General features: G+C 35.2%; 1 protein-coding gene across 1 annotated transcript in view; it reads left to right on the top strand.

Annotated features, from left to right (window-relative positions):
- LOC107103069 overlaps window positions 1–25725 on the top strand; it is a 110088-nt gene that overhangs the window by 37492 nt on the left and 46871 nt on the right. The window contains exons 2-10 of the mRNA XM_015402592.1: window positions 5389–5476; window positions 11878–11951; window positions 12315–12419; window positions 13470–13518; window positions 14479–14534; window positions 16852–16939; window positions 17151–17275; window positions 22022–22126; window positions 24581–24729. Of these exons, the coding sequence (XP_015258078.1) occupies window positions 5389–5476; window positions 11878–11951; window positions 12315–12419; window positions 13470–13518; window positions 14479–14534; window positions 16852–16939; window positions 17151–17275; window positions 22022–22126; window positions 24581–24729 (839 nt within the window). The remainder of the gene's footprint in view (window positions 1–5388; window positions 5477–11877; window positions 11952–12314; window positions 12420–13469; window positions 13519–14478; window positions 14535–16851; window positions 16940–17150; window positions 17276–22021; window positions 22127–24580; window positions 24730–25725) is intronic.

Below are 25725 nucleotides of genomic sequence, written 5' to 3'. Positions count from 1 at the left end.
TATATATATATATATATATATATATATATATATATATATATATATACACACACACAGTATATACTTTTCTTTTTGCATAATTTCTGATTAAGAAATTATGTGGTTCAGAGCCACCTGTACAAGTACTAGTACTTTTCTGGAAACACCTTCAGTCAACCTCTTTTTTTTTCTTTCTAACTCTGCTGTCAAGACCTTCACCATTTGACACGCTCATTGCTGCCTTTAGAGTCTGAGATTGACTTTCTGTGTTCCTTTGCACTTTGAAGCTTGCACATTCTGACCTTGGGGCAACTTTACAGTATTTTTTAATGCTTTAAATTTCCGTAAGTTCTTTTTGACTGTAGATGATATTGACGGATAAACTCTGGGTGGTTATGAAATGGTCTTGATGTGCAGTGATTTCACTAATAAAAATTTTGTTTGCCTGTTAACTTTCTCTGCAACTTTCTAAGGAAATAAACTACACATTTTGAGTCCTTGAAAGATTTACTGTCATTGTCTGTCAACTTATGCAGATGGAAACGTGAAGAAAAAATTAACTTTTGATTAATTAGGCCACTGTTGCCCAATATAAAAGCCTTGGACTTGTTTTATAGAACACGGTTATTAAATATTAAAAGTGATGTTTAGTCTGTTCAGTATTTTTTGTGTTTTATGATTAACCCTTAAAAATAGTACTTAAGATATACCAAATTTTGTGCCAAAATTAAGAAAGTGTTATAGCAGAAAACCTGTCTGAAGATACAAATAATATATTCAGCCATACTTGAAGTCCTTTGACCAAAGCCATTAATCCACCAGTACAACACTATATCATATTTGTATTACATCCTTCTTGGAAAAGAGAGTTCATTTAATTATCAGTCATTCTGACAGATAATTAATTAAAGTTATGTTGTGACAAGTTGACAGTGGGTATATTGTGAATTTAAAATATTTTGGATTTTATTCAATTCAGTAGTCTGATGTGTAAGATGCACTAAACACAAATGAACCACCTGACCAATAATGTTAATTTAAAATATAAAAATGACATTTTTTTTTTCCCAGAAAATCTTTTGTCAGACTCTACATTCTCATAATTTGATTTAGTAAAGAAGATTAATTTAGCAACAGGAGACCAAAACAGATTAAGCTGGATGTTTTACATTACGACAAAATATTATTGCTTCTGGAGTTGAATCTATTTAAATCTCAGAATCTAATTCATGTGAATTGTCTGCTAAGCATAGATGGGATCTTAATTCAGGATTTTCCACTGCAACCCTTCATCTCAGTTTTTGTTTCTTGTTGGCTCACTTTGTTTCCTTACAGGATTGCCCTTTTTTTTTTTTCGTTTTTGGACAGTGGAATCCATTTCCATCTCTCTTTTTCTTTTGAGGAACCATCTGCCATGATGTCCTGATTATCCTGATTTACATAATCTGGTTTACTGTCCTGACTTGGTTTTGTTAAACTCAGCTTTCTGCTTTAACAATCATTATTTTATCACCACAATTCACGTTCCCCAGTCTCTATGGAACAGAGCTGCAGTTTGTTTTTTTTGCCTCTGTCTGTCTCCTGCTGTCTTTTTGTTTTATGCCAGACAGTGGCAGTTTGCTGGCTGGACGGGCCATGTGGGTGTTTGACACATCACACAATGCTGAGGCCCACGACCAATAGCTGTGTGTGTAATTTATCATATATTTTATTTCCTTTTACATGAGTACACAGATGCACCCTTGGCTTCCTGCTGTAGTTCTCTCCATAAGTATCTGGACACACAATTGAATAGATATATGTTAGGTTATACAAACAAGCAAATAAGCTGTTGTTTTTATAGCATGCTCTACCAAGAGATAAGGACATATTGCACAGATGAAAAGCTTAGATATATCTAACAGTTGTATGCTATTATATTTGTGCAGAGCAGATTACTAGTAGAGGCAAATCATATGATTGTCAAAGGGCAGTTTTTCCTCTAGAATATACAACTGATTTATTCTATTCCATCCAAAGACAGCACATAATTCCTCCTCAGTCTTACCTCTCACCCCCTCCCTCTGTTATTTAGCTGGGTTTGCATCGGTGTTGTACGATTGGCTCTTGGGAAAAAGAGCTATCCTAATCACATCTGATGGAAGGCTTGTTTATACCTGCAGCTGTGATTACAGTAACATCTAACAGCTCAGCTCATTAAGAGATGCCAAGTAGAAACTATAGAAAAAATGAAGGTGGGATTTTCTCCAAATGTCTCAGTGTACTGCTATGAACAAATTACTTTATATAAAAAACCTTTAAAAAATGGCCTTTTACATGGGAGGTCATTCTGATAGTCTGAGACATTTTACCCTTGTCTATTTCCTATGCACACAATTGATTGCTGAAAAGCCCTGCATGGTGAGAATTCAACATCTGGCTTCTGTTTACAGATTATAAAATGATTTAGGTATTTCTATACCATTTTGTTAAATGCCACACATCATCTGTAGGTTGTCAAATAGATGTTTATATATTTTAAATTAATCTTGAAATATGTGGATTTAACAAACCCATTATTGATTTTTAATAAGGACTTTGTTATTACAATTTTCTTAAGTACCGGTATACAATTGAATGTGAAAAATATATATTTTTGAGATTACATTATTGCAGTATTTACTTCATCTAATTCTTTTATAACCTTGTGTAGAAGTAAATAAAGAAGTCATTTCATTTGTCAGCCTTTCCCACTGAAGTATATTTTCTACTATAAATATATATATATATATGTGTGTATATAATGATTAAAAAATTATAATCAATTTATTTGTAAAAATATGCTCTATCCTGCATTATACTATTTAACTGTTTTAGTATAGAAACCAGCAACAAAGGAAAACCATGAAAAGCCATATAGGATGATAAGTTTCTATTGAAAAATAATCTGTTTTCTTTCTCGTTGCTACTTCCCCACAGTTTTATGAAAGAAGAAATATTGATCTACTAGTGTCCTTTCTTCTTCATACTGTCTCAGCAGAGTCAGTTTAGAGCCATATTAGTGTGTACTTTTTAAATAACAGCTTTATTACTCTGACATGCTTTCTGTCACTCACCCAAAGTGGATTCTGCTCTTTTTTCTTTTACTCTGCAGGGTTGTATCAGCTCTGACCTTTTACTCTTTCTCTTAGCCTTACTAAGAGTTTGAAAATGCACAGGCAGGGTCCCACCTTGAATTGACTATGGACAAAGAGATAATGTGATAATGTTGTGGTGATCTTTAAAGAAACTCCCTGTAATGCAGTAGAAATGGGCCTTATTGTACTATAGTGGCAAATTTTCTATGAAAAAAAAAGTTTTGTTCTTTTAGACTAGGTGTAATGATGAGACAAATTGGGGACCTTAAGAATTAAACTAGACACAAACATGAACTTTAAAAAGATTTCTTAAAAACAAAATATCTGGATAACAATACACCCTCAGCAACAGGAACCACTAGAAGACACAAGTTAGTGGCCGAGATGAGATTTCAGCAAAATTCAGAAAAAGAGTTACCCAGGATTCTGGTGGAGGCATGAACCCTTTTCTTTGGTTCCTTAGCGTTAGCGGACAACAGTGTGATGATGTCAATGCAGGTAAAGGGGAGGCTTCCTTCATAGTGGCAACCACTGACAGAACTTTGGAGGTAACTAAACTAAATTAGGGCTAGGCAGATCTCGTCAGTCAGATTCAGAAAACAGGTTTGGCAATTTAGTCACATTCAAAGAAAAGCAGATCCAGATATGAGGCTTGAATCTGTGGTCAGAGAATGAAAGGAAATTCAGAACCATGGAGATCGATTCAGGCAAACAAATCCAAAGGCCTCAGAACTTCAAGAAAATCCAGAAAAGGCTAGATGAGACAGGGAAATCAGTAAACAAAACAAGAAAATATCAGGCAGGAAGACTGGCAAGGTAAGGCAAGAACGCTGTATATCTATGCGTATGGTGGCTTTCAAGGATCTGGTATTAACTATATAACCTGGAGAGGTTTATAAACCTCAGAGAGAAGGTGAGCTAAGTCGGGCTGATTGGGAGTGGCCGTCGTTATCAGAGGTGGAATGAATATTCACTCAGCTTGGCAGTAAGTAGCCGAGCAGAACGTAAATATTGGTGAACAGTTAGGACAGAATCATAACCCCAGGTTACTGAGAGATTTATTTCAGATGCAGCATGATGTGGGTTGCATGGTATGTACAGCTTTAAAGCTTATAACATCACCCTCACCTTCTTTAAAACAGCTCATTCAGATTTATGTTTGAATATAAAAAAAAAACACACACAAAAATTACATCTAGTTGTTTTTTGTTTTTTTTGTTGGAAATAATCACAAGGAACATTGGCTTTCAAATCTAATGGCTGAAGGTGCTGGGGGTTGTTTGTTTTCTTAAGAGGGCATCACAGGATCTTTTCTTAACCAGTATGAGAGGTTGACTGAGCACAGGATTAATTGGTTATTTTGACAGATTTATTTGTACACGGAGCCTTAAAAAGTAGTTATACCTATCATATTTTGAAATCCAACAGCTGCAAACTCTGATGTAGGTTATGGGGATGTTATGTGTAGCATGCCTTAATGATTTATAATTGCAGCAGGTTGTTTTAAAACTCATAACCTTGACCTTCCACTTTACCATGATGCACTGTTTTGCATTTCTATCTAAAAAATGAGGTTGTAATGGCTGTACTGCTTGAGATAATAAGGGGGATGAGTACCTTTTCTAGCTTGATGTGATCTATTAAATGAAAGATAAATTGGTGCTCTGCTCATGTTTTTTCAGTTCCTTACTAACAAATGAGTGGATTTCTGGTTGCGAGTATAAATAATTCAAAAACCAACTCGCTTTTCTTTTTTTTTTCCCTTCTTGCTTACTTCCTTGCATGCAGACTCTGGTTTCAGGTCATCTGTTTTCATCTGCCCTCTCTGCATTTATACCCCTCTGCTCTCCTCCTCCAATCCATTTCTTCTTTCCAATGCATCGGTTCACTCTTGAAGCCCTTCAACGCTAGCTCTAATAGCTTTACCTCAGAGTGAATCTCTGTCGGTCTGGCTGTCTTGAGGTCGAGCAGTCTATACTTAAAGTTTGCCCCCGCAGAACTCCAATCAAAACACATGCTGCATAAAATATATGTAGAGATTTATTCTGCACCTTCTGAAAATAAGACATTTCACACAGATTTTGAACAACGAAGCATAAAAAAAATCACACTAAATATTACATTCTGGTACATAGTTTTTAATGAAATATAGATATGAAATAAAAATTGAAAAAAGTACCTTATTTCCAATATATATATTTTTACAAATCTAACAGTTTTTTTTCATAGGATTCATTTAGCCAGTCATTACTGTCTGTCATAGCTCACAATATGTTTTTTTTGCCCTCCACAGGGGAAGTCATATGTGTTTGACCAGGTCTTCCCTACCAACACCACGCAGGAGCAAGTCTACAATACATGTGCCAAACAGATTGTCAGAGGTGAGCAAACAAAATGTTTGTGCCTTTACTCGTTAAGATGCAAGAGTGATACAAGCGCTGAAGGAAGAAAGAAGAGACAGCCGACCTCCTTGTATTAGCATATCCTCCCCATTCTTGATCTTTGTGTTGGCATTGACAGTCTGTACCTCTGTCAGTGATGTATGCGGCAGCAGCATCTCCTTGCAGCAAACAGGAAACCTATTTTCATGACATTTTAGTCACATGTGTATGGGATTAAAATAATATTCAAACAGATTCAAAAGATGCATACTATTTTAACACTAAAGTATAAAGAAACTGCAGGAACTATATTAAAGAATTTGCAACGTGTTTTTCTTTTTCTTTCCCAGCACAACACTCTTTAACCTTGCACAGTCATTGAGTTTAATTGCTTTCAGGTGGGATGCCATTTTTTTCAATAAGGGTGTGTTTGGCTGAAAAAGTAATTAACAATTCAATTAAGCTCTTTATCAGCTGATTACCACATAGCATGAGGCAGGAATGAAATGTAAATTAAATAGATCAAAACTGTTAAATTTGAAGTAGACAGCATCATCTCTGAGAGAGGATAAGACATGGTTCACCAGTTCTTACATTTCCTATATTTAAACAACAGATTATTCCTTTATACAAGTTAACAGAAACATGTTGGAGGGGAAGAGGGCTGAAACAACATTAAACTGGATAAATGGATTTAAACATGGCAAATGGGGCAAGAACTGGGACAATTTCTACAAAAAGATTCAAATGATAAAGAGATAAATATCTTCAGGCATATTTTGACTGTTTTCTCCAGAATATGTTTTGCCAATAACTTAATTTCTGCAACATTATAGGAAAATTGCTTGTGTGTGTGTTTTTTCACTCTGGGGTCCCCTACTGGGCTGGCAATAACAATTACGACCCCTGGTACTGAGAGTTCGCCCTTCCCAGAGGTTTGTTGCTTCTCTCAGCATCACTGGTTTGAGGAAAAAGACCTTTTTCAGAAGCAGAATCCAGGATCAAATTATTAGTACTGGAAGCATCAACATTGTAATGATATCAGACTTTTTTCTTAACATTTATGGCTCAAAAGTCAAGTATTGTCATTCCAGCCTTTATAGAAATCAGTAATGTGCAGTGAGGCCTCAAGCTCAACAATATGAAACCAAAATAATATAATACAAATAATTTAGCTTAATTTTTATCGACATTTTTAGATGTTTTTAAAGCTTCCTATTATGCTATAACAGACAACATATCAAGAAAACTATTTTATAAAAGGGTCAAATTTAAATATTGTTTTTCTATTTTGGCTGAAATGACTTTATTTTTAATAAATAAACTGAAAGCCATGTATGAGATTACCTTTATTTTTACATGAAGTCTACATGAAAGAAGCAGGTCTTAATATTTAGACTTTTACTTAAAACCTCCAGTCCCCAACCTTCACGTTGGTGATGTTTAGTCTATGCTGCCTATTCAATAAGAAATCAATGTGTGTAGCTTAAAACTCATTTGGGTCCCACTTAGATTGAAAGTAGCATGTCCAGATGCTTAAAGGGGTAGAGTTATTTATGCCTACAAAAAAAAAAGACCAAAAACCATGTGATCAAGATCAAATAAAGTATATACACAAAGTGTGCATTCTGATGGTGTTTTGATAATTCTTTGTGAGCCTAAATTGAATTCCAGCACCAAACATGATGTGTAGACATAAACAAACCACCATGTTCACAACCTGCCAGTAGTACTTGCAAAACTATCAGAAAACTAGATGGGAACAATTGAGGCAGCTACTTAATAGTACCCGACGAGTTTGATAGCCCTACAATGCCTCACGAAAAAGCAACATCCAGACATAGTTGCAGACCAAGCAATATTAGTTCAATTAACTCATCTGCAGCAGTTATAGTGAATCTTCCCTAGAGCCTCCTATCAGAACATTATGTGAAAAGGAAATTCTTATTCTTGTCTTTTTCTGGTGCCAGGTCCTTTAATGTTTGCAGGGAGATGCTCCATATCTTCTATAAGTCTGTTGTAGACTGATTTAAAGTGTTGATTTGGAGAAGCTCAATAAGTTAACAAAGAAGACCAGCTCTGTTCTAGGAACTCCTCTAGAACCTCTAGAGACAATTTCACAAAGAATAATTTGTGAAATTAAATGAAGAACATTATGGATGACTCTGAGCATCTAATTTCCCTTTCTGATAAGTAAAGCATTTTTTTTTGTTTTTATTTAATCAAATTTTTGTACGTAACTGGAGTGAGCAACAGGCATATAAGTAAAACTATGTGACTATGACCCTTTAAGCTTTTGAGTTGGTCTGCTTCTCTGAAACTTCCTTTTAAGACTGTAAATCCAATTTAAAAAATCCATTTATTTTTAAAATACCAAATTGAATGTACACAGCAACCTGGACATGCTTATGGAGCTCCGATATCAATGAAGCATGGTATTTTTTGCTTCCCTCTGTCCATTTTCACAGTGGATTTGTAGTGGGCTAGAAAGATAAAACAATTATCACGAACAATTATAAAATATTAAGGACAGGTTGTGGAACTTCAGTATGTTTTTCACATATGTAATAAAACTTGTATATTGGCGATATAGAAAGACAGCAATAGCATTCAGTTATGTGTGACACAGAATCACCAGAAGTGAGGCTGAGCTATTTCCTGCCTCACTTCACCTCCAATATCATATTTTTACATCGCTGATTCATTTATTTAATGATGTTGACCAAAGAAAATTCACACAGAAAACTTTTTTTAACAGTCAAGGGAAAATGTTTTGTTTTTGTCATTGAATCATAAAATGTACTTGTCATGGTGATGGGTGAGACGCTGCCTCCCCTCCAATTTAAGCCTGTGTTGTTGGTGTCATGCCCCTGATGACTGAGAGATGGCACGGGCATTGTGATATTCACAATTTATAAAGTATGTTATATTTTTGACATTTAGGGAATGTAAAAAAATAAATAGAAATAATACATAATAATAAACAAAAAACTGTAACAATTTAATAAAAACAAAATCATTCAGAAATAACTTTTTCAGGAATATTCAACAATTATCATGCTATTTCACATAGACAGGAACCTTTTCTACAGTATCCTGGCTGAGCCCTGTTTCCTGAAGTGAAACCTTTGCTTTGATGCTGTCATGTGAGAAGCATAGCTTATTATTAATATAAAAGAAAGAAAGAAAGAAAGAAAGAAAGAAAGAAAGAAAGAAAGAAAGAAAGAAAGAAAGAAAGAAAGAAAGAAAAAAGGAAAGAAAGAAAGAAAGTGAACATGAACTGGCCTAAAGTAGGGGGTAGAAGCAATCTAAGCAGCAGCTGCAACAATCCACAGTATCTCTATTTAAAAACTGTGAGCTAAATCATTAATTTTCCACATAGAGACAGTGGTGTAGAGTGCTTCCCAAGCTATCAGAGCTCATAGTATATGTATAAGGAGACAAATTGTGAAAGGACCCAGCTGTGCTTGTTGTTTTGAGACTTGGGTAACTTCAGAGATTTGCAAGCTGTACTTTAAATGTAAACTACACCTGTCAGACTGTTGGAAATGTTCTATATATTTCATTTAGAAATAAGGTGTGAGGGAGGAGGATAAGAGCACTGGACTGCTGATTAGGTGTCTATGATTTTATAGCAGTCAGAGTATAGCTTTCAGACTTGAGGTCTCAGTGTTATCAGTGAAAAGCACAGATGTTGGATTTTATGTTGCAGAGTATGTTGGATGACACTTTCTAAGATAATTCTTGAAACCTATCCTGCTTTACCTACCTCCTCTCAAGCATATTTCCATAAGCTGTTAGCAATATTAATGGTCTCCCCTAATCTCTATTACTGATGCTAGTCCCACAAATACCAACATTTATAGATATAAATGCACATTGTGACAAAACATTGTTATTCAGCTGTGATACGGATTGAGGTGACATCAGTCGGTAGAGCAAGCCTATTAGTCAGGAACTAAGGGCAGTAATGTCATGCTTGACCTCACATGGAAATGAGGATTTCCAAATTTTCAACCACATTTTAATGAGACATAGGAGCTGTAGTGTCAGAACACAACTGGATATGTTTCCTTACAATGCTTTAAATCTGTAGAAAATCATTGATCGCACTCAACCTAGTCTTTAAATGAGAAACATTAAGCAGCCTTAGCAAGATTGAAGTTTCTATTTTAGGATGAAAAGTGTTTGAAAAAAGAAAAAATCTAATCGACACCAGTTTGGAGTGGCTGAAGGAATTTGGCTGCCTTAAAGGTTTAGTAAGATTTTGTGCTGACTTAAAACATTATATTATTTAACAATAAAATTCATACCTGGGAAAAGAGTTTACATAATAATTTTTCACACAATTATTACCCATGAGGGTTTAAATCAAAGAAACAAACCCAAGAGCTTAAATCCTGTTTTTTTTTTTTTTCACGTCTCATTTTCCCTCTATGTTTTTTTTTCTTGTTAGGGTTGTATTTATTCTTTACCTTCAAAGCATGAAACTGTGGTGAACTAGGGCATGATATAAAGATTGATTTGGTGCACAAGATTGCTTAGAGTGAGGGATTACCTTGAGGGTTGAGGAAAGATGAAATTAAAGGATCAACATGGGCAGCGGTACAAGGTTGGGAAAATTCTGGGTAAGCATTTCCCAATTTGAGATAGAGATATTCGACAGTCGTCAGAAGGAATCAGAAATTAGAAGAAGGAAATCAAGAAAGGTTAGAAAACATACCGGAGGCTCCCTCTCTTTTGTGTTTTTTATTGTTCCACCTTAACATATTAAAACAATAAACATCTCAGCTCATGTGTATATTTAATTTCATTCTGTTATTGTTTAATAGCTGACGTGGTGCTCTTCATAAACAACTGTATTTTTTATTCCAAATGTTATCTATATTCCTATATTTATTTGTTCTAACCATATGTTTGCTAGTTTATGTGCAGAACTACATCATCAAAACAAAATTTGATTATGATTATAAAAATACTTTATTGTCCTTGCCAGACTTTCAAAATCCAGCACACAGTGCTCTACAAAATAAAAGCCTTTACATTATATAAAGCAATTCATTGCATCATAGGACTCAATATGACCCAACCCAGTTTTGGAAAATAGATTAGGAAAGCTTTTCCACAATACACCCTCCTACAAATTTTAAAATAATAGTCTCACATTTCCAATCTAATAAAGCCTCTATTAATCTAAAAATAGGAAAACATTGTTATTAAAAAACTTATAATAAAATAAGAGAAGTGAGTGGTATGGGCTGTTGAGGTACCATGGCCATCTACGTCACCATAAATTATGGAAAATTAAGTAGTCAAAATATATTGAGATGTAAGTCACCCGCAAGATGTGGTGGCACAAGCTGCCACAAATGCAGTCCCAATCAAGCAATCAAGGACTGTTCCAGTTGTCCATTAAAACACCAATAAAATTTCTCCTTTTTCTCCAGTAAGAAAAATCCTGAGAAAAACAAACAAAAAACATATAAAGACAGAAACTGGAATGAGTCAAACCTAAAGAGCACAGATCCTAACATGCATGCAAACAATAAAGCGGCATTGATTAAAACTGTAAAAAGACTACTTCATAGTTGTTATGAACAATGTCATTTCTCTTAACAGATTATTGGGCTATTTTATTGCGATGAAGTCATGTGGGGTTTTTTCTTTCTCTTATCCTCAGCAATGTTCTCTCTTGTGTTTGCTCTCAAATCTCCTGCTGACTTGGTATCCGGCTTCAACCACTGAACTCATTATTTTTGCTTTTTGTTTGTGATGTTCTCACCCTGACCTGCGTGGAAGTGAGGGAAGACATGTTGTTGTGGCTTCAAAGTCCTGCACAGACAGACAAGAAACAGGGGAACAGGGTTCTGCATGGTTTCAACTCAGAGCCTTTCTGATTTGTTTGTGGTTCTCTGCACTGTGGCCAGTCATGCACAATGATATGTTTGGCTTTTTCTCCGCTGGTTTATTTGTCTGTGTCAGCAATATGACATTCAGCAATGTGGGGTTTTTTATTACCTCAGCTGGTGAATTTGTTGTTGTGCATTTCTTTTCTTTATTTGTCATGGTTCCATATGAATGGAGAGAATAATGTTGCTGCTGCTGGTTGCAACCTGATTGAGTCCCTCTTGGTGATGCTAAAAGCTTCAGGTAGTTGTTGTTTATTGTGTGCAGCCACAGAGGCCGTTCAGTATCCACTCAAGCTTAAATACCACATATTTCATGGTTAGCATGAGGATCAAAGGTCAAATAGACTGATCTTTCTCTGGGCACTCCTTCTCTTCTTGATTACATGTAAGCTCAGCTGCAGCTCAGGTGCCATTTTTTTTATTTTATTTTTACCTATTTGTTATTTTTTTCTCCCTCTCTAACATGTTTTCCTCCTTTTTTCTTCGTTTTAGATGTACTTGGTGGATACAATGGGACTATCTTTGCCTATGGGCAGACCTCTTCGGGAAAAACACACACCATGGAGGTGCGGTATTCCTAAATAATTCAAAGACAACCCTTCTGTTGTGGCACATACATGCACGCTACCACACAAGCTTGTTACTTTTTTTCCTTCCTTCATCTTTGTCATCTTCTCCTCTGCCAGCAATCATGGCAGTATACCCACCTTCATCACAGCCACCATCCTTTATCTCTCAATCCTAGTCTTCTGTGGGAACCATCTTCTTTTTCAACTTTCCCTGGGAAACTGCTCTGGCCCTCTTCAAGTAGAAAAATCCCCTATGTTCTCCTTTTATGCTGTTCTTTCAGTTTAATTCCACCCAGAATGTTTTTCTTTTATCCAGCTGTTCATTTGTATGCCGTTATAGAGCCTTTCTGTGTCCTGCAGGGGAAACTTCATGATCCCAATGCAATGGGAATCATTCCCAGGATAGCCCAGGACATTTTTGAACACATATTCGCCATGGATGAGAACCTGGAGTTTCATATAAAGGTTTGTGTTGCTTTGAATGCATTTCTGATGATGTATGTGAGAATGTTGTCTATTGAATCTTTGATTATCTTTCAAGATCTCTGATGTAATTTTTTTTTTGCTAATAAAAAGCCAAATGAGTTACACACTCTGTTTAAATGTTATAGACTTGAATTATCAATTATATCAGTTACTTAAGATGCTAAATAAAAAAATTAAATAATCCTTTACTAAATATTCATAATTGTATAAAGTTTTAGGAAAAATCCCAAAGTTTTCTTGATTCTGAAATGTGAATTGTGTCATAAAAGCAGTTTAAAGACAGCAGGTTTTTGTCCCCTAAAGAAAACTAACACTAATGGCACACTAATGCTCTATAATATTTATACTCAGATTAAAATCAGTGCTATTGATTAAGGTGTTTTTCTGCCTAATCACGCATTATTTTAGGGAGTGAGTCTTTAATAAACTATTCTGAAGGTGATATTATTTTAAACAGACTATAACTGACCGTATGCACTGTTGAACAACAAAAGACTCTAGGCTGGGGAAAGTTTTGCCTTCCCCCAGGTCAAAGACCAAAGACAGAGCTGCAAGGGGAATATTTTAGATCAAAGGTATCCATGTGTGAGAATGGCTCAGTCAAAGTTCAAATCTACTTAGAATGAAAATCCATGGCAAGATTTAAAATTGCTTTTCGGAAGGTCACCATGTCTAAGCTCGAACTATTCTGCAAAAACCAATGGGTAGAAATATTATTCTAGGGGAGCAAGTCTCCTATTCAATGCATACTGTATATCTCCCAGGTTTTTGAGACTTTATTGTGTAAAAAATAAATGAAAATAATGCAGAAATTTCCCTCCACTTCCCAGCTCTGCAATTTATGCCAGTCTATTGCTTAAATATTCCAATAAAATACATTAAGATTTGATATTTTAATAATATTTCAAAGGTTTGGGGTATTTTTTTGCCTCACACTCTCTTCTGCCTCTCTCAACTTGCAGTATTAGATTCCATGTTTGACTGCCAGGGAGAAATACTGTGTTTTTTAAGTTTCTGGCTGTGTTGCAGGTCTCCTACTTTGAGATCTACATGGAAAAGATCCGGGATCTCCTTGATGGTATGCTTTATGCTTTAGATTAAAGAGTTCATTTTATGCAGAAGGAAAACCTTTAAGTTGCTCTCTGGGGCATGAGGAGGCACACACAAAATGACTGCAAAGAAGAATCAGTACATTTCCTTGTGATGTGTTCTAAATTTGCAGTCAAATGCACTTTGGTCTTATCATGCAGTGTATAAGCAATTAAATGGCTCCCACAATAACAATAAATATTACATTAATTGGACAATAAATTAACATTTTCTGCTTATTTGGTTCAGCCAGAAGGGAAGAAAAAGTGTGTGTTTTTTAACACATCATTGCAGCTTATATGGTATTATCGTACAGAATAAAAATAAAATAAAACCAGTGTTAAATGATGGAGAGCCTTGGATGAAGAGCTGTAAGCAGGGTTCCTTTGATTACAACCTTTATGGGCCTTCAGACAGTGGTCAAAAGCTCCATCTGTATGCATTAGGGTTTATTTAATCTGAGAGATATTCAAAATATGAGCAACCTGAGAGTCAACAACAAGCAAGATGAATTATACGAGTGCAGAAAAAAACCCTCAGTGGGAATTTGCTTGCAAAATTAGATACCAGAGGGTTATAAAAGCTCACATTTACACCCAGATATCTACAAGGAAAAATATCACTGTTATTCTTTGAATTTTAATTATAATCAACATAATATGACTCGAAATTATAAATGCAGAATAATGAGTAGGAGCCTTTGTATAAATACTGTATTTTGTTCACTGACTTCCACAAAGGCATCCATTTATCTTCTCACTGATTTTGACAGGAATAGATTGATGAAAATCTAAAAACAATTATAGACTGTCTTGATGTTTTTACAATGCATTCATAGATGTTGGGTCACAAATATGAAAAGAAAATCATCAGTTCACATTACATGTATATGCAAAAACACATAGAATTGAGCATCCTTTCTCCTCATTCTTCTCTTATGTCATTGCAGTAACAAAAACCAACTTGTCAGTGCATGAAGACAAATATAGGGTTCCTTATGTGAAGGTGAGTCAGCTTCGGATATCATTCAGTTTTGCAACATATTAGACTTTCTAACTTTGCTGATGTTGAGTTTTTATGCTGAAGTTTATTTTGACCTATGATTTGCCTTAAGATTCAAAGTTAATTTGTGAGATTATTGCATTTTGGGAAATGTGTGGGACTTGTAGTTCTGAGTGACCAGGCTGAGTTCTGTTTGCATTTTAAGTCCATAAGAACACATTTTACTCAGTTCACTCATTTAAAAAAAAAAACAAATATTAAGAAGAAAAAGAAAAAAATGTTTCAATCTGAGCTGATAAGTGAAAACTTGTTCAGCTCCAATAACTAGCTGAATATTTGGTGCCTTTTTATAACATTTTAAAGAAATATGTTCACACACATTGTACACTACTTGTTAGTACCACTAGTTTAATCCAAAAAAGTCAAAATAAATACTAACCAAAATCTTGCAACCACAACTGCAGTTGCTTTCGTATGTGAATCCTGTTAAAATTAGAGACATAAAAAATAGAGAAATCAAAAACAAATACTATGATAATCCATTTACAGACTTTTTACCCTCTTCCATTCAGCTAAAAACAGACGGCAGCATAAAGTCATGCAAAGCAGAGGAACCAAGGAGCATGGTTTTATTTTACACCCCTGTTCCTCTTTTAGTTTAAGGTGAAGAGCTTTATAACCATGTTTAATTCATTATTATCTACTAAAAATTATGAGATAAAATACAACGTACTGTCTGGCTCAGAACAAGAGGACCTGGTTTTCGAGGTGGAGAGACTGTTAGGTTTCATAAAATGTTTATTTAAGAAGGAACTGTAGAGAACGGCGTCGGCGTCTAAGCCAGGAACCCCCTGCAGGGGAAGAACAGAGGTTAGATACCATGTCTATCTGATGGAGGATGATAATGAAAGTGTGAGACACTAACCTGGTCTTAAAGTTCAGTCTGTACCCAGGCGATGAGGTTGGTTCCAGCCAGTCCAACAAGGCGCAGCCAACAAGGCATGGCGGGCAAAGCCCACAGAGTCCCAGAGGCTGATGTCCCTGAGGTCGGAGAACAGACAGGGGAGCAGAACCGAGCAGACGAAGGAAGGCAAGATAATCCATAGGGTGAAGCCAAAGCCGGTGTCGAGGAGGTGTTCAAGAGTCAGGGCCAGGAGATCAGATATCCGAAGAGTTACCGAAAGGGATATTCAAGACGGTGTCAGGAATCAGTTCCAAGTTCAGTACACAGGCAGAAATCCAACAGGAATCTGAGGACAGGCTAGGCAAACAGATCAGAACAGGAACCGGCAGGCTCAGATATCCTGAGGCAGAACGGGTCAGGATCAGGCATTTAGAAACACTCAGATAGGCTAGACAACTCTCACCAAGGGCTCGAATAATCTGGTACTGATAACTGGTTGAATGCTGGTTAAATAGAGGCTGGAGCAGATGGATCAGATGAACTGTAATGAGAACTGAGCAGAGATAAGCAGGTAAAGGAAATGAGTAAGCAGACCAGTCATTAGCGCCCAGATCATGACACATATAAAGAATACAACTATAATACATGTCCAAATTTATTGTTTTATTTCACAAATTATGTTTTTTCATAGTGTGCCCCTGGAAAATGTATCACAATTTTATGAAGCCAGTTCATGTTTTGTTCAAATAGCTGCTTTTTAGCAGATGTTTTTCGGTACTTAATGATCTTTTGATACTCAGAAAATGAAGGATTTTATTCAGCATTAGCTTCAAGATGCATCTCATTTAGTTGATTTTCGGCAGGATGATACTTTTAGCACAAATTAGTTGAAAAGTGTATTTATTGTACCTCTAGACATGAGGAGAATGACTTACATATTTATCCTTGATGTTTGGGCTTTGCCTGATCGTCTGACAGAAGCAGAGGTAGCGTTTGCTTTATTTTCAATGACTCAGATAAGCATCATTTGGCTGCCTCATTATTGCATTGAAAAAGGATGAAGAGTGCCATCAATCTTCTAATGTAGCTCACTAACTTTTAGGTTGGCTGTCATTTATCTCTAAACAAATAAGAAATCAGCAAATCTCACACTCTTGCAACTGAGTTGTAGGATCTTTACTCAAAGCAGAGATAAAAGATAAAAGCTGTTAATTCTATTTTTGGGATCATGCGACTCTTTTTGCGTTCTCATGCGTTTTAGGGTATAACTTCAGAAAATTTTTGCAAATGGCAAGATCTTTTTGTTTCTAGATTGATTTAGGCTTATGCATTCTTTCAATAGTCATACACTCTTTGAACATTTCTTTGTTACAGCATAAACTGTATAATTGTGATCTACTAATTCAATACATTCAGGGCTGCACAGAGCGCTTTGTCACCAGTCCAGAGGAAGTGATGGATGTGATAGATGAAGGGAAGGCCAATCGTCACGTTGCAGTCACCAGTGAGTCAATCCGTTGATCTTCCTGATGGTTCGGTGCTCATGCTGTCACTTATTTCATGTCATTTTTTTTTTCAGTGGATGACTGATTTGTGAAGTGTAGTGTGGGGATTTATCAGCTTCATTCAGTCTGTGGAAAAGAAGTGAAATCAAAGTGATTTTTGACTAAAGGCTGCTCCGTTTGACCCTGTCTCTTCTTTATATTTACTCCTAGATATGAATGAGCATAGCTCTCGCAGTCACAGCATCTTCCTGATAAACATCAAACAAGAAAATGTAGAGACGGAGCAGAAACTCTGTGGGAAGCTTTACCTGGTTGACCTCGCTGGAAGTGAGAAGGTAGAAATTAAGTTGGTATTTTCTTTGAAAACTTTAAATGGATCATTCCAAATTTAAATCCAGCAGTGTTTTTTCCTAAGATGTTATAAGAAGTAGATATCCTACCTGCTCTATTTGTATCTTCATTGTAAAGAAACAACAAGGAGTTTTAGAGCTAAAAAGTAATCAGAGATGGGGCGAGATTTCTACTTCCTTAAACAACTCCAATCTTCAAAATGTCACAAAGGTTCAATTAAATGTTTAGATTATTATCAGCTGTGTAAAACAAGGTTAAAGACATAAAAGTCATTCCTTTTTTTCATAAAGACAAAGCTTGTCTGCCATCCTGAACAGTGAACATTCCATCTGGCTGATGTGTCTGATAGAAAGATTAGGTAGAACAATAGGGTCTGCTTTTAAAATAGCTACTTTATGACTCTGTTAGCAGAAAAATTAAAAAGCTTTTTTAATCAAATGTATACCAAGAGCAGAGACAGTTCTAGACTTCTCTTGTGACCCTAAGACACTTACAGAAGCATCCACTTACACTCCCCCCTAATGCAATGTAAGTCAAGACCATTTAACTTGATTGTTCTGAAGAGAACTCATAGAGAACCCACGCCTGTCAGGGGAGAGCATGCTCCACGCACGAAGTTCCCTATGGTGTGGTTCAAACACAGGATTTTCTAGCATGTGTTAGTGCAGTATGAGCAGTATCAGTAGTAGTTGAAGAGGTTTATTGTGTTAGGCTCCTTCCCTCCAAGGTCAAGAGCAGCAGATTGAATGTCAATTATTTTAAAAGGGGTGGATACACTTTAGATAGATGCACTGGAAGTAGATGATGTAATAAATTACATTTAGTTCACATTGAAGATACGACATGCAGGATAATTAATCAAATCTGGGAAATCTGAACTCACAGCACCCATAATTTTGGAATAGGTGCTGTTTTATATTTTGCTAAAAGTGTAAGACAGTGTCAAGAGGATCTTGAAAAAAAATGCTATTGTGTTTTTTTTTTTTTTTATTATAATTGCATACCAACCGTGAGATTTAAAGGCTTTGTTTCAAAAAATTTTTTTTTTCTTAATGCAATACCTTTAATCTTATAGGGTATATACGTTTATTCTATTCAACTTTTTTTGCTTAATCTTTTACTTTAATATTAACAATTACATTTTTATTATTTATTCAATGCAGAGTATATTATTTAACATGATTAAAAAAATAATAAACTATGTAATGGAGCCTGTAGTATGACTCTACATGAATGCATTTGCAGCATAATACCCAACATGAATAAATAAGCAGTTTCCAGAACTATAAACCTTCGTGATACATGGCTATAGAAGAAAACATACCATGCCTTGCATCCATTAACTTTCATCCATGCACATTTGTGGCACATTATCCAGAATTATTGCCTATAAATTATACATAAGCTAAAATTATGACTGGCTGGACATAGTTTTAATTGCTGTTTTTAGGGTTTTCCTGCTAGTTGGACAATCAGGACTATAAGCTGTCCTGAGCTAAAGTCTCCATATTATCTGCGTATTTTAGTGTGTATAAGTGTTTTCTTTTATATATGTTTGTTATGATAGAGTTGCTCATTCTCATTTTGAGCAAGAGTGGGAAACCCCTTCCGGAGATTCTTAAATGTGACGACTGACTTTGCAAACGTTTGTAGATCAGTGATTTAAAGTAATTAAAATTTGGTTGTCCATCATTGGCTACCTTCATAATACATGATGTTTACCAGCTTTAAATAAAATATGTTACTTTCAGTATCTGGTCAGAAAAGCCGACAATAAGTGGTTTTAGATTTTACAGCAGAGATGTTCAACCCTGGTCTTCTAGACCCACTGTTCTCCATATTTATTTGTATTTCTGCTCCCTAAATGAAAGACTCAGTTTATCTCCTTTCCAACCATCAAGGCAGCCAAAGCTTACTATATCACCTGTATTTTTAAATCAGGTGTGTATGCAGGAGAAAAAAAAATCTAAAACATGGAGGACAATATGCCTATAGAAGCAGGGTTAAAAAAAACTGACTCACACTACAAGCAATTCATGTCTTCATTTGTTAATATATTTTTTGTGTGACAACAAATTGTCAGACAAATTGAGACTAAAGACTTAATTAAATAGCAGTATTTTTTTTTTAGTGGTACATTTAGCTCAAAATAGGGCTTGCTCATTTTATTTATTGTGACATAATAATAAGATGCTGCTTCTGGATACACTCTTCAGTTTATAAGACTAGTTTAATACGTAGAGCAGCATGGAGTAGCGTCTACCAAGAGCAGCAAAGATCTGTTTAGTCCTGACAGATCCTGACAGATGAGTTTTGTAGCCTTTTAGTGCTGATAGCTCATCTGTTTGTTGTCTTAGGGCACCTTTGGGGAAGATAAAGAAATGGTTCTGCTCTACCAATTTATTGAAGTTTACTATACTAAAATGGGATAGGATACTGTACACATGCTGCAGCTTTGTCCTGTTATTAAGCTCCCTTTTATCTAGCTCTAATTGGATCCCATGACAATTAGAACACTGTATGCCATGCTTTAAAACAGTTTTGAGAAATCTTCAGAAAACATTGCCGCATCTTCTATCTTTCTTTTCAACATTTTACACTATGCTAATGTATAAGTACAGATTTATTTAGTCTTTAAATTAATTGTTAATATTCAGAAACCAGTCCCAGAAACAAGGAATTAATGCTGCTAATGTTATTTTTGGTTGTTTTGAGTCCATAACAAAGCTGTGCTGAAGAGAGCGATTATTCTTTCACAAGGAAATCAATTTTTTTTTTTTATTGATTGTGCCCTGTTAAATACCACTTTGGCTATTTCATAAATGTTGACCTATTTCTATTTGTAGATGCTCAATATGACATGCAAGAAATAAAAAATAAATATGCACCAACTTGAATGTCTTCTCAGTAAAACACCCCCTATTAAGTGACTGTTCATGTTGCTTTCCTTTAATCATTACACAATAGTTAAATCAAGACAATAAAGGTTTTAAAGTTCATCAAGTGATTTATCAATTATTCAAACTTTAATTAAAAGTAAAACTAACAAATTATGGTAGTTTGGAAAACAGACTGCACCTTGATTATTAAAAATGATTGATTAAATAAATCCAGTGAAGTGCTTTAATAATATGGTTTTGCAAATACAGTTGATAGAGCCCAAATATCGTTAGCATAAACCAAATGAACCAAATAAAGCATGTGATTGATTTTACAAGCACTGTCCAATATATAAAAGATAAAAGTATATGAGTAGGGGAAGAAATTACAACTATATTTATTAGCTTGTTATAGAATGACTGTGTTATTTATTCACACAGAGGATGCTGCATTAGTATTCATGTCATTTTGAACTTTTCTTGTCCCAAAATTGGAAATGTTACAACCCAAAAATAACACAAAAAAATTGTGCAGAAATAGGAACTGGTAGAAATAGCATACATGATTTATATTTTGTCTTGTTTCAAGCAAGTTGATTGCATTTGTATTGTGCGACCTTTGACCTTACAGTCTTAGGTAAAAACGTATCAACTGTCTTTACAGGTCATCTAACTGGTAAATAAAATCTGTGTGTATCTGTATGTAACTTCCTCATGGCAAAAAACGCAGCCTTTCTTTAAAGAGCTTTGTGATGATATAGTTAATAAAATCCCAATAAAATAAAGTTGTTAATAAAATGCTTATATAAAATAAATGTGAAAGATTTCCTTGCCAAGAGGTCTTTTAAATGCACTAAAAGTGTGACCATCCATTAAAAAAATAAAATGATTAAAAATACTACAATTGTAAGATAAAGCACTAATTAATGGCACAAAATATTTTTTTTTTATATTTTTGATACCTCTAAGATTCTCTACAAGTTTGCTTAATCTTTAATGCTATATAAAATCAGAAGAAGAGGATTTAAAAGACATAAAAATATTATTTTTTTCTCAGAGGCAACATACTTAAAGGTAGTGCATTATTAAATTAGCTAAAAAAAAACAAAATACAACAGTTGGTTGTTGTCAGCGCCATCTTCTTTGCTGCTGTATGTCGGGGCAGCAGCATCAGAGCCAGAGACTCCAGCAGACTGGAATAGAACATGGAGAAGGCTGGATCTGTATTCAGCCTCAGGTTGGAGTCTTTGGGGACTGTTGTAGAGAGATGGGTGTTTAAAAAACTGTTATCCATCATAGACAATGAGGAGCGCCCTTTCCAACATACACTGGACAGAGAGCAGATCATCTTCTCTAACAGACTGTTTCAGCTCTGCTGTCGAAGGGACAGATAAAGAAAATCTTTACAATCTTCCACCATTACAGTGTTTAATAAGACCTGTCTGAGCTCTTAACTGTTTTTCATAGCATGCTGCACATCTTAAGCTTACTTTACCATATAGTTTTTGTACTATTGTTTATTTATTGCTGGTCCTAATTAGTGCTGTATTCATATTTCAATACTTCCTGTAAATAGGATTATTGTCTTGCTTTTATTTCTTTTTTTTTCTTCTTCTTCATTTTCATTTTTTGTTCCTTGCCTTGTTGCTACACTGTAATTTCCTAGCTTGGGATCAAAAAAAAAAATCCAAGATCAAAATGTAGAGTTTAAAAAATGTTGACGTTGATTTGGTTTCCTGTCTTTTCCGTATGTATCAGAACATGCATAAGCTTTGCTATTAGAATTGGATTAAACGTTTTTATGAAGCTGTTCATGAACTCATTTCTGCCATGTTTGTGTATTTGTGTCAGGTCAGTAAGACAGGTGCAGAGGGAGCGGTGCTGGATGAGGCTAAGAACATCAACAAGTCTCTGTCAGCTCTAGGGAACGTCATTTCTGCTTTGGCTGAAGGAACGGTATGGTGAAAAATGAAATGCTCTGCAGTCCCTTTAATTCGTCAGTAGCTGCCTCAGGCTTGACTTCTTAATTATTCGTTTTAAAAAGATGACTAATGCTTGTCGGAGGAAAATATATCCTGGATGTAATGAAATACAGGTGTTGGAATGGGACTACATTAATGCCTTCAATATGAAAGTTACTGGATTATCTATTTCCAAAAGACATAACAGTATAAATGTATGCATTGTCATATAACGATAGCCTGTTTGTTGCATAATAGGAGGAGTTAATTGACCCAATTAGGGGGAAAAAAGTAAACTCTTTTCAATGATAACCTTTATTTTTGGCAAGAAAGAGCTGAAATTGATTGTCCACCTGTGTCCATAAATGTTGTGTTGCCTGTTGGTATGAAGTTCCAAATTAAGTGATTAAAAGCACAAAAATTCAAGAAGCATCAAGAAAACAGCAAAGTAGACACAGTAGTCCTGAACAGCGATGACATGAAACTGGGAGTGTAAAGGGCAGTAAAACTGCGGGATCCAGCATAAAGCAATGGGAACTGGTGTACGTACTGAGGAACAAGTGGCGCATGGCTTAATTATAACATGTTAAGTAGCCCAGAAGAAAAAATAAGAGTTATACAACAGAAGTTTGTAACATATCTAGTCTTTACAAACTGATTATTTATCACCTTTCTCCCTCAAGAACTGCTTATCACCAAGTCCCACAAAATATCTCCTTTTAGACCCTTTAACAGTTTGCCACAAGAAAATTTTAATCCATCTTTAGACTTTAAATATGGGTATTAATATCAAGGTATAGTAAATGATAAAATATCATAAAACATGGGTAAGTTGTCTTATTTCTCTTGAATAACATCCCTCTGTGACAGAGAAGGAGCAGCAGTCAGATTAACAGCAGATTATGCTAAAAAAAGCAGGATTTACTTTCATAAGCAGGACCCCCATCCATTTACATTTTTAAGTAACCATTTCTGAATGCATGAAAAATATTAATTCAATAGTTAATTAAATAGATGCAAAACATAATTTTTATTTAGTATAAAAAGTATTTTTATTTAGTCTATTTAATGCATGCATCATAATTGTAATTGACATTTTTTAGCTTTACTAATATAAATCTTGCCACTTTTTAATTTACAAGATAATATAGTAATATTTGAGTTACAAAATATGTGGCCGTTTTGGCTTTCCATACTGGCTCCAGTCACATTTTATAGGCTTCTGTTTGTGTGACATGTTTACATTTATGCTCTACAGCAGGACTGTCTATTTATTTACCTCCACTGCAGCATTGGGGCAGCCGTGCTCACATTGATCACATTCAAAACATTGCAGCCCTTTTACCAATACCTGTTGGTCCAGGCTTAATTATTACTTCATCTAACAAAAAAAAAAAAAAAAAAAAATACAATAAATCCTTAAAAAACACTGCTGAGTTTTTTTTGCCCATCAGAGTGCTTACAAGCTGTGAACGCCTGCACAGACTTTCTGCAGGTGAGAGCAATCCAAGGTTAAACTGTTCAGTTGGCTTGAGGCAGCTGTAACTATGCTATATTAAAAGTGATGGAGACACGACCTGACTCAGGATAGAAGGGAAAATTTAAGTTCATATATTTTCCTTACTGCCTGCAGCACAGCGAGCATTAGGTATTTTGGTTTGATAAAGTTGAAAGAAGCTGTGTCAGCGGCACAGGGTGAGTTGCGTCGTAGTGGTTTTGAGCAGAGAGTTTGGAATCCTGAGGTTCTGAGTTCGAGCCCCACTCCCACAGACTGCCACGGGAAAAAAATAAAAAATAATAACTGAAAGGTATGGTAGGTGGGGTAACTTCCCAAGTACTACAGTGGTTAATCTGAAGAAAGTAATTATAGAAGTTCTTATGTAACTTAAATATAAACATGTATTTCTTTGCAAACATAAAAAATTATGATATTTTGAGGGAAGGAATATTGATGAAGAAATACACGCAAGTCATTCAGCGGTTTTCATGCACTGTCTGATTTATTTTCTGCACAAATCACTTTGCATCTTCTTTGAAGATCTGCTCTTTGAGTGCCAACAAGTTTGCAATGTTGTTACGATGTGCAGAGCTTTAGAAGATCAGGCCTGAAGTGTCTTTTACTGTAAGACTGAAGAGTCAGGGAACTCCTCGGAAAGCAAATGGAAAAAAGGCTGTCAGACTGTCAATGTTGCACTCATCCTTTAGAACTATGCAAGCATTCATTTCCTATTCACTGTACAAGGATTCTGCCTTTTAGAGTGCATTCAGGAGGTTAAACTGGTACAACTCTGAATAATGCAGCTGTTAGAGAGAATTTTTTTCTGTCTTTCTTCTATTCCAATGTGAACAACCGTTATTTCAAAGAAGACCTTTTTTCATTCTTCTGTTTTTTTAATGCATTCATTGAGATCTAAAATTCCTTTTCTTCTCTCCTCCTTTTGTCTTGCAGAAATCTCATGTGCCATATCGTGACAGCAAAATGACTCGTATTCTACAGGACTCGCTGGGTGGGAACTGCCGCACCACCATGTTTATCTGTTGCTCCCCTTCCAGCTACAACGATGCAGAGACTAAATCTACGCTGATGTTTGGCCAACGGTAAGATGCATGTCTGTGCTCAGTAGCCCTAAGCTGGCATCATCCTGTCAGCTTGTGATGCTTCACAAATCGCTGAACTGGGCCATCCCAACTTTTTTGTTGGCCCACACAAGACTCTTTACTTCTTTCTCTTTCCTAAGTTTTGTCACACATTCCTAACTTTTCTACTCCATAATATTGAGTTTGTTAAAAAAAAAAAAAAAAACTCTTTCTGCCAAATCTACCAAGGAGAGTAATCAAGTATTTGCACAAGATTACGCAAACCCTCGTTTAAATTATTTAAATTATACATTGCTTAAGTTAGACCATTACTTTTTTTTATAGGAATTGAGGCAAGTATCTCTCACAGTACAAAAGCGCAAAAACCAAAAGAGAGTCAGTTAAAAAAATGTATTTGTATGTCATCTAAAAAAAGACATATTGAACATAAAGTCCTAATAATCTGCGAAAAATCTGTGTTTGCATTACATCAATCAAACCCTTTCGAAAAATGTTCAGCAGTTCTTTTTTCCTGTTTCCATTGGTTTTTTTATGGCTTACTTTTTTATTTTTTGACTATCCAACTTTTGCATCAAGTCTTAACCCTTTATAGGGCACTCAGTGAAATAAAATGAAAATCCAATTTGCTAGCCAATAGTGTTATTGGAATCCAGGAGAAGACCTTATCACCTTTGTAAAATTCCAAAAATATGGATATTTTGATGGTAAAAAAAATATCAACATAATAACAAGAAATGTCAACTTGCCTGAATATATTAAGAAAAATGACAAAAGTGCTTCTATTAGAAATTGATGAAAAACACTCTGAGAGTGAAAGAAACAGTTTTTCTTTGATCCAACATAACCTTAGAGGCATTAATGCTGAAACCTAAATATAAATGTTAACTAGGCTTATAAACTTTAATTTTACTTTTTAAGTTTTCATTTAGATATTTTCAATTTTTAGCTTTTGTTTCGTGACTTGTAAACTTTTTTTTCCCCAATTTAATTTATAGT

Source organism: Cyprinodon variegatus, unplaced genomic scaffold, assembly GCF_000732505.1.
Source record: "Cyprinodon variegatus isolate N-32 unplaced genomic scaffold, C_variegatus-1.0 Scaffold34, whole genome shotgun sequence".
Lineage (NCBI taxonomy): Eukaryota > Metazoa > Chordata > Actinopteri > Cyprinodontiformes > Cyprinodontidae > Cyprinodon > Cyprinodon variegatus.
Note: the sequence above shows the minus strand (reverse complement) of the source record. Positions and strands in the feature narration are given on the sequence as shown.